Raw genomic sequence first — 10,143 nt, 5'->3', positions numbered from 1 at the left:
TGTCTGTCTCTTTCCCTCTTTCTCTTTCCCTGTCTGTTTCTTTACCTGTCTTTGTCTGTCTCTTTCCCTGTCTGTCTCCCTGTGTCTGTCTCTTTCTCTTTGTCTGTCTCTTTACCTGTCTATCTCTTAACCTGTCTCTCTCTTTCCCTCTCTTTCCCTGTCTGTCTCTTTCCCTGTCAGTCTGTCTCTTTGTCTGTGTCTATCTTTTTGTCTGTCTCTTACCTTATGTCTGTTTCTTACCCTGTCTGTGTCTGTCTCTTTCCCTGGCTGCATTGTGACAGCCAACATTCCATTTAAGGGCGTGGCTGCGCATTCTTCTGAAGTTCTGGCTGCACTGTGACTCCCAGCTCCATTCACTTTAATGGAGGCAGGTTTTTTGGTGAATAACTGTAAAGCGCGGGGTTAAAATTTCCTCTCAAAACATAGCCTATGACGCTCTCGGGGTCCAGAAGTGTGAGTGTGCAAAATTTTGTGGCTGTAGCTGCGACGGTGTAGATGCCAATCCCGGACATACATACACACACACACACACACAGCTTTATATATTAGATATACTGTATACACACACACAACCACACACCTCTTCCTGTCTCAAATCAGTATCAGTGTAATTTGGTGTCCTCTAAACAACACACAGCCATTAAAGTCTAAACCGCTGGCAACAAAAGTGAGTACACCCCTAAGTTGAAAATGGCCAAATTGTGCCCAATATGTCAATATTTTGTATGGCCACCATTATTTTACAGCACGGCCTTAATTATCTTGAGCATGGAGATCACTAGAGCTTCACAGGAGCCACTGGATCCTCTTTCCTCCTCCATGAGTCCTTGCGCTCCTCCACCTTCTGTTTGAGGAGGCCCCACAGATGCTCCATAGGGTTCAAGTCTGGAGACACTTGGTCAGTCAGGTACCTTTACCCTTAGTTTTTTTTAGTAAGGTAGTGGTCGTCTTGGAGGTGTTTGGGGTCCTTATGTTGGAATATGAAGGGAGGAGATCTTGCTCTGCTTCAGTTTGTCACAGGACATGTTGGCGTTCATGGTTTCCTCAATAAACTGTAGCTTCCCACAGCACTCATGCAGCCCCAAACCATGACCCTCCACCACCATGCATGACTGTAGGCAGGACACACTTGCTTTTGTGCTCCTCACCTGGTTGCCGCCACACATGCTTGACACCATCTGAGCTAAATAAATTTATCTTGGTCTCATCAGACCACAGAACAAGGTTCTAGTAATCCATGTCCGGAGTCTGCTTGTCTTCAGCAACTATTTCCAGATTTTCTTGTGCATCATCTTTAGAAGAGGCTTCCTTCTGGGATGACAGCCATGCAGACCAATGTAATGCAGCGTACGGCGTATGGTCTGAGCAGTGACAGGTGGACCTCCCACCCCTGTAGCCTCTGCAGCATGTGGTGTATGGTCTGAGCACTGACAGGCAGACCACCCTACCCTGTAACCTATGCATTGTGCGACATGTCTGAGCACTAACAGCACATTTTTCAGGGCAAAAAATATAAGACAGTGTCTTATTTTTGAGGAAACACATACGATTTACTATCTTTATTCTCATATTTACCCAACAATCTATTTACTGATCCATGTTGGACTAAAGCCCCTATACATCTTACACTGATGTTGGCAGCACCAGCCCATAGACAGGTTTGGTCAACAGTCTAAAGTAATTGGTTGGCACCGGCCGACTGATTCATGGGGAAGATGGCGATCAGGCATGTCTCATTTTGGACTGTCGATTGCTTTGTTCTCCCGGAGATAAGCCACCGGCAGAGTTGTCAGTCGGCTGAACAATCGCTCCCATGTACGGGAGAGACGGCCATGATGGCTCCAGGCTGACGCATCGTTCAATCGGCAGCCATCTAGGGCCGGATGAACAAGAGGCAGATCTACCAAAAAATGTATCGCTGTGTATAGCAGCCCCCTTTTTATGGATGTCAGAACAAACAAGGATTGGTTTGTATGATCTAAAAATATCTGACAGGGGTCCAGTGTTCATTAAAGGGAACCTGTCATCAGAAATTTAGCTTGAAACCTATAAGTTTCCCACTCTGCAGCTCCTGGGCTGCATTCTAGCAGGTTCCTGTACTTTTTTTGGCCCCTTTTAAACCAAATTAAATACTTTATAAACTTGTACCTTTTGCTATGTATATTTTGTATATCGTCCATGGGGGCGGGCTCTCTGCTAAGCGTTGCTGTCCCTCCAGCACATTGACGCCGTCCCCCCACGCTTCATGTCATCCATCAGGACGCCGCCCACTGCGCCCGAGGTGCCGCCCACGCCAGGATCGCTGGTGACATGTGTCACAAGCACGAGATTATGGGCGGCGCTGTGATTGCATCGCAAGTGCCCGCCCATAATCTCGTGGACGCGCTTTCCCCCACTGCCTCCAGCGTTCTGTGCAAGCGCTCGCCGGCCAAATGACCCGACGTCACCTCCTTCCCATCTTACCCTGCAGCAGGGCAAGATGGGAAAGAGGTGACGTCAGGTCATCTGGCCAGCAAGCGCTTGCGCAGAACGCTGGAGGAAGAGGGGAAAGTGCAGTCACGAGGTTATGGGCGGCACTTGCTGATGACACTCACAGCGCCGCCCATAACCTCGTGCCTGCGCAAAACGTCACCAGCGGTCACACGTGCACACAGTGCACAGTCCCGGTACAGTCGCACAGCGCATGCGCGGGTCCACGGGCGCCCAGGAGCGGCGTCCTGAGATATGAAATTCAGCGTTGGGGGGCGGCGTAAATCTGCTGGAGGAACAGCAACGGTCACCAGAGAGCCCGCCCCCATGGACGATTTACAAAATTTACATAGCAAAACATACAAGTTTATAAAGTATTTAATTTGGTTTAAAAGGGGCCACAAAAAGTACAGGAACCTGCTAGAATGCAGCCCAGGAGCTGCAGAGGGGGAAACTTTTAGGTTTAAAGCTAAATTTCTGATGACCGGTTCCCTTTAAAATAAAGCTCACTCCGCAAGGACAACGGTAAGCTGAAAACATGAAAAGGGTGACAACCAGGTTTGTAAGCCAGGAATCTGCTTAGAACAGTTGTCGGCACACTTCCCCCACTGCTCTTGGAGGAATATTTAAAGTTTATCCAGGGTGAAGAAAAACACGACTTTTCTAATCCATTCGTTTCGTTCCAGATGCTCCACAACAAACACGTGATGGTTCGCGTCGGAGGAGGATGGGAGACATTTGCCGGATATCTGCTCAAACACGACCCCTGCAGAATGCTGCAAATATCCCGCGTGGATGGAAAAACCTCACCGATCCAGAACAAGTCTCCCACCATCAAAGATATGAGCCCCGATACCTACTTGGTGGTGTCCGCTCATTACAAATCCAAAAAGGAGATCAAGTGAGGCCACAAGGTGCACCCCTCCCCTCCATTAAAGAAGCCTGCACCGTAGGAGATGCCGAGCTCGGATAGATTACTGCGACGGATACCAGTATTAGCTGCACCTTCCGTTTCTTTATCTTCTCTACAAAAAAAAAAAAAGCGGAGAATAAGCTCCAAAAAGTTATTTTCCTGTAAATTATATGATATTTTTGTGAGTGTAGGACGGAATTGTGCGGGTGATTATATCCTACCCCTCGGTAATATTACTGATATGATAGTTCCTGGCCGAAGGGCTGAGCATTAGGGCAGTGCCCGATGCCCAGGTTACTGACGAAACCCAACAGCCCCCCCCCCCCCCATCTGGAAATGGATTCCCAAAGTGGTCAGTATGTTAAATCAGCACACATGGCCGCTGGATGGCATCACTAAGCATCATCCACACACCTACAGACCCTCACTTGGCCCCTGATGACTTTTACTACACCTCACAATTCTTAAAGGGCATGACCAGCCTTGAAAAGGTCAGGTTCAGATGGCCGTAATGCATGCACTTTTAGAATTTCCATTACATATACAGGTTTCGGCTTGGACACAATTTTTTTTTTTATCCCAAAATTATCATAGGGATCAAAGTTGTCAAAACAGGATGGGACTTCGCGGACCCAATGCAAATAGAACAAAGTGTCCACATTATGATTGTCTGACTGAGGCCTAACTGTGTGGTCTCGCCCTACCGCCCCCATGTGTCCTCTATGTCTTCTTATTGTAAAAGCAGTAGATCTGTGGGATCTGACTACACAGCTTGTTTGTAGTCTGTTACCATGGAGACACATAGGAGCAATATACTGACAAAAACAACTCAAGGGCTCATTTACTGTTAGATTTTTCATGTTTTGGGGGGAAAATTTAAATATTCACACCCTGTATTCTGATAACTCTGTACCTTCATACATATAATTGACCTAAAATCTCGGAATAGTGACTGAAAAGTGGAAACTTCCTGATTTGTGTTTATTTTTATATATTTTTCTGGGTTTTTTTGTCTATTCACGTGCAGGATTGCTTTGGGCAGTATTATAGTGGATTCTGTAATTTGTGGCTAATTTTGATAAAGTTTGATTTTTTTTTTTTTGATTGAAAGATTCCTCTGTGTGTAATTGGTTCTTTTGTACAAAAGGTGTGTCCTACAATAACCAATCACATCGTAGCTTTGGGGAGGGGGTGTTTCCTTCTTCCGTAGACGGATTACAAAATTTAAGCTGTGATCTTACCTTTGTGGAGTAATTAATGAATCTGTCGTGTGCACTGCCCCCATCTCCATAGGTCCCAGTGATCGACTGGTGACATATAGTCACACCACTGTGTTAATAGTTTCAATTTCAGGGGGAAAAACAAACTTTTTTTGGTGGGCGGTGGATAATAGAAAAACTAGTAATAAGAAAATTAAAAAAAAATAGGATAGAAAGAACTGAACATGAAACAGTGACTAACTACAGCATGTAGTACACTGATGAGCAAAAGGGTAACAATGTTTTGACCTTTTGCCTTTTAGGCTCCATCTCTCACCATCCACTACAGCTTTGAGCGTGAGACGACCTTCATTATATAGACAATCATCTTGGCGCTCTCATACATAAATGTGACTTGCAGCTATTTAGCATATGATTAGTTATGCAAATTTTTGTCCTGTCACTGTATTGTTACCCTTTTGTGCATCACAGTGTACGTCAAAATGACAGTCACAGGACAATGGAAAAGTTTTTTGTTCGGTTTTTTTTTTTACGTCATTATTTAAAAAAAAAAAAAATCCAGTGTAAAAGCGATGCAGTATTGTATTTGTACTTTAAAAGGCTAATATTGCTAAAACAAAAAGTGCTATTTGCTTGCAAAAGATGGGGGAAAGACATTTTTCAAAACTAAGTTCAATACTAATAATAAATAAGTTAAACTGCAAAGAAAAAATTTATATACAGTGTGTCCAGCCATATCCTGTTCACCGCCATTAACTTGAGAACGGCGGCAGCTATAGGCATAGAAGTGGTGTCTAGGTATAGTAAAGTAGCCATGCGCTACGCAATAAAACCACCTATAGCGCCACCTGGTGGAAAACAACGGAGTTAGCATTTTTATCTCAAAAACAGAACAAGATAGAGAAAAAAAAAAGTGAATTACAAAATTGTAGGGCATCATCAAGTCAATACGAATCGACACCTTGCATACAGAAATGCTACGATATGAAACCCATGACCCCCCCAAAACATTGAATGCTGGTCACGCATATGGGACTCATTTAACTTTGATGCTGAAAGTGGCCCCCGTCAGCTGCAATACACATCTGGGCTCTGCACAGCATACTGTATCTCGCTGCACGTTGTGCAATATGGTAGGAGACATGTTTGCACAAGTATCTGTGAGGGCGGCACGGTGGCTCAGTGGTTAGCACTGCAGTCTTGCAGCGCTGGGGTCCTGGGTTCAAATCCCACCAAGGACACTATCTGCAGGAGTTTGTATGTTCTCCCCGTGTTTGCGTGGGTTTCCTCCGGGTTCTCCGGTTTCCTCCCACACTCCAAAGACATACAGATAGGGACTCTAGATTGTGAGCCCCAATGGGGACAGTGTTGCAAATGTATGTAAAGCGCTGTGGAATTAATAGCGCTATATAAATGAATAAAATTATTATTATTATTATTATACGTCGTCGTAGCTCCTGAAATGTTGGTGGAGGGGTCGCATACACCTGCTGTTTGATGTGACCTCACAGAAAGAAGTCCAATGGGGTCAGGTCAGGTGACCGTGGAGGCCACTCCACACAGCCATCATACCCAATGACTTGTAGGAAGGTCTCCATGAGGTATCGCTTCACGTCCGCAGCCTTGTGAGTTTTACACGTTCTAATCATAGCTTTTCTGTATGCAAGGTGTCCATTCGTATTGAATTGATGATGCCCTACAACTTTGTAATTCACTTTTTTTCTCTACCTCGTTCCATTTTCGAGATAAAAATGCTAACTCTGTTGTTTTCCACCAGGTGGCGCTATAGGTGGTTCCATTGCGTAGCGCATGGATACTTTACTATACCTAGACACCACTTCTATGCCTATAGCTGCCGCCGTTCTCAAGTTAATGTGAGTGTGAGTGATAGATATAGATATATATATATATATATAATCTCTAAGAGAGAGAGAGAGAGAGAGAGAGAGAGAGAGAGAGAGAGAGAGAGAGAGAGAGAGAGAGAGAGAGAGAGAGAGAGAGAGAGAGAGAGATACACAGTATACACCCACACACATTGTATATATTACACACACACAAACCGTATCTCGGAAAATTTGCATAGAATGTATCCAGGAGGGGGAAGGGTATATATTCATTTTAACCCCTTCACCCCTAAGCCTGTTTTCACATTCCTTACCAGACTAAATTTGCAATTCTGAGCAGCGTCACTTTAGGAGGTAAACGCTGGAACCCTACAACATTTTAAAATTAAAATTTTACTTTTCCCCCCAAAATATTGCTTTAGCCCCAATTTCTCAATTTTTACAAGGGTAACAGGAGAAAATGCACCGTACGAATTGTTGTTCAACTTCTCCTGATTAGAGGCTTACCCCATATGTGGTGGAAAACTACTGTTTGGGCGCACGGCAGGGCTCGGAAGAGAATGAGCACTATTTTGAATTTTGAAGCGCAAAATTGGCTGGAATAGGTAGCAGACGGCATATCAGGTTTGCACAGTCCCTGATGTGCCTAAAAGGTGGCCAGACAGCTTTATTTTTCTAGTGAGTACAAATACAGAGATACCACATTTATAGTTTTTTTTTTTTTATTATTTACTACTTTTACATGACATTACGGTATGTCAAAGGTAGGGAATGAGTTAAAAGCTATGAACATCTTTGACATATAATGAAAAAAAAAAAAAAAAGGTAACCACTAACATAAAAAATAAAAAAAATAAATAAAACTAACATTACACTGCCTTTCAGGCTGCAATCTTCATTTCTTCATTCATTTTCAAACCCCCAATATACAGTACAGTTAGCTACATGAACCAAGTTTGACTTCTCTCTTGTGGGAGTGTCTCTCCCAGTAATATAGGCTGGATGTGAGAGCTGCGTGTCTCTCCCGGTAATATAGGCTGGATGTGAGGTATGTGTGTCTCTCCCAGTAATATAGGCTGGATGTGAGCTCTGTGTGTCTCACAGTAATATAGGTTGGATGTGAGCTCTGTGTGTCTCTCCCAGCAATATAGGCTGGATGTGAGCTCTGTGTGTCTCTCCCAGTAATATAGGCTGGATGTGAGCTCTGTGTGTCTCTTCCAGTAATATAGGCTGGATGTGAGCTCTGTGTGTCTCTCCAGTAATATAGGCTGGATGTGAGGTCTGTGTGTCTCTCCAGTAATATAGACTGGATGTGAGCTCTGTGTCTCTCCCAGTAATATAGACTGGATGTGAGCTCTGTGTCTCTCCCAGTAATATAGGCTGGCTGGGAGGTCTGTGTGTCTCTCCCAGTAATATAGGCTGGATGTGAGCTCTGTGTGTCTCTCCCAGTAATATAGGCTGGATGTGAGCTCTGTGTGTCTCTCCCAGTAATATAGGCTGGATGTGAGCTCTGTGTGTCTCTTCCAGTAATATAGGCTGGATGTGAGGTCTGTGTGTCTCTCCAGTAATATAGGCTGGCTGGGAGGTCTGTGTGTCTCTCCCAGTAATATAGGCTGGATGTGAGATCTGTGCACCCCTCCCAGTAATATAGGCTGGATGTGAGCTCTGTGTATCTCTCCTAGTAATATAGGCTGGATGTGAGATCCCAGTAATATAGGCTTGGATGTAAGCTCTGCGTGTCTCTCCCAGTAATGCAGGTTGGATATGAGCTCTGTAGCTCTCCCAGTAATATAGGCTGGATGTGAGCTCCCAGTAATATATAGGCTGGATGTAAGCTCTGCGTGTCTCTCCGAGTAATACAGGTTGGATATGAGCTCTGTGTGTCTCTCACAGTAATATAGGCTGGATGTGAGCTCTGTGTGTCTCTCCCAGTAATATAGGCTGGATGTGAGCTCTGTGTGTCTCTCCCAGTAATATAGGCTGGATGTGAGCTCTGTGTGTCTCTTCCAGTAATATAGGCTGGATGTGAGGTCTGTGTCTCTCCCAGTAATATAGGCTGGATGTGAGCTCTGTGTCTCTCCCAGTAATATAGGCTGGATGTGAGCTCTGTGTCTCTCCCAGTAATATAGGCTGGATGTGAGCTCTGTGTGTCTCTTCCAGTAATATAGGCTGGATGTGAGCTCTGTGTGTCTCTTCCAGTAATATAGGCTGGATGTGAGGTCTGTGTCTCTCCCAGTAATATAGGCTGGATGTGAGCTCTGTGTGTCTCTCCCAGTAATATAGGCTGGATGTGAGCTCTGTGTGTCTCTTCCAGTAATATAGGCTGGATGTGAGGTCTGTGTCTCTCCCAGTAATATAGGCTGGATGTGAGCTCTGTGTCTCTCCCAGTAATATAGGCTGGATGTGAGCTCTGTGTCTCTCCCAGTAATATAGGCTGGATGTGAGCTCTGTGTGTCTCTTCCAGTAATATAGGCTGGATGTGAGCTCTGTGTGTCTCTTCCAGTAATATAGGCTGGATGTGAGGTCTGTGTCTCTCCCAGTAATATAGGCTGGATGTGAGGTCTGTGTCTCTCCCAGTAATATAGGCTGGATGTGAGCTCTGTGTGTCTCTCCCAGTAATATAGGCTGGATGTGAGCTCTGTGTGTCCCTCCCAGTAATATAGGCTGGATGTGAGCTCTGTGTGTCTCTTCCAGTAATATAGGCTGGATGTGAGGTCTGTGTGTCTCTTCCAGTAATATAGGCTGGATGTGAGGTCTGTGTGTCTCTCCAGTAATATAGACTGGATGTGAGCTCTGTGTCTCTCCCAGTAATATAGGCTGGCTGGGAGGTCTGTGTGTCTCTCCCAGTAATATAGGCTGGATGTGAGATCTGTGCACCCCTCCCAGTAATATAGGCTGGATGTGAGGTCTGTGTGTCTCTTCCAGTAATATAGGCTGGATGTGAGCTCTGTGTATCTCTCCTAGTAATATAGGCTGGATGTGAGATCCCAGTAATATAGGCTTGGATGTAAGCTCTGCGTGTCTCTCCCAGTAATGCAGGTTGGATATGAGCTCTGTAGCTCTCCCAGTAATATAGGCTGGATGTGAGCTCCCAGTAATATAGGCTGGATGTGAGGTCTGTGTGTCCCTCCCAGTAATATAGGCTGGATGTGAGGTCTGTGCGTCTCTCCTAGTAATATAGGCTGGATGTGAGGTCTGTGTGTCTCTCCCAGTAATACAGGTTGGATGTGAGCTCTGTGCGTCTCTCCTAGTAATATAGGCTGGACGGGAGCTCTCTGTATATCCAAGGTGCTGCCATCTTTATTAGCTCATATGAGCACAGCTTCTATCCTGCACTTATTTCCTCTCCATGTACTCTAGCTTACCTATAATCTATTTTCTCTGCCCTCCATGAAACTTTAGATCCTTTCCCATAATCTTCACTGCAAATTTGTGCAGAATGCCATCTCCCCCTTCTTGCTGAAATCAGATTTGTATCTTTTTTCGTGGATCAGTCAGCTTGATAAAAATGGTGAAAAGTTATAAATGAAGACAGTAGAAAGCTGCTATATTTTGCATATGGAGCAAAAAATGAATAGTAAAAATAAAAACAAAAATTGCGCTCCAGGGTACATGGCGATTCAGGTGATGATCACAGACGCCACAAATTATGGAACTGCTTAGAAATGATGCAAATAATGAATGATCGACTGACTCC

General features: G+C 44.7%; 1 protein-coding gene across 2 annotated transcripts in view; it reads left to right on the top strand.

The window, feature by feature from the left end:
• The window catches only part of GAS2 (growth arrest specific 2), a 129,475-nt gene extending 124,983 nt beyond the window's left edge, over nt 1-4,492 (top strand). For both annotated transcript variants that reach the window (XM_075325601.1, XM_075325600.1), the window contains exon 8: nt 3,156-4,492. In XM_075325601.1, the coding sequence (XP_075181716.1) occupies nt 3,156-3,374 (219 nt within the window). In that variant the 3' untranslated portion in view covers nt 3,375-4,492. The remainder of the gene's footprint in view (nt 1-3,155) is intronic.
• Nucleotides 4,493-10,143: the final 5,651 nt, after the last annotated feature.

This window comes from Anomaloglossus baeobatrachus, chromosome 10 (genome assembly GCF_048569485.1).
Source record: "Anomaloglossus baeobatrachus isolate aAnoBae1 chromosome 10, aAnoBae1.hap1, whole genome shotgun sequence".
Lineage (NCBI taxonomy): Eukaryota > Metazoa > Chordata > Amphibia > Anura > Aromobatidae > Anomaloglossus > Anomaloglossus baeobatrachus.
Note: the sequence above shows the minus strand (reverse complement) of the source record. Positions and strands in the feature narration are given on the sequence as shown.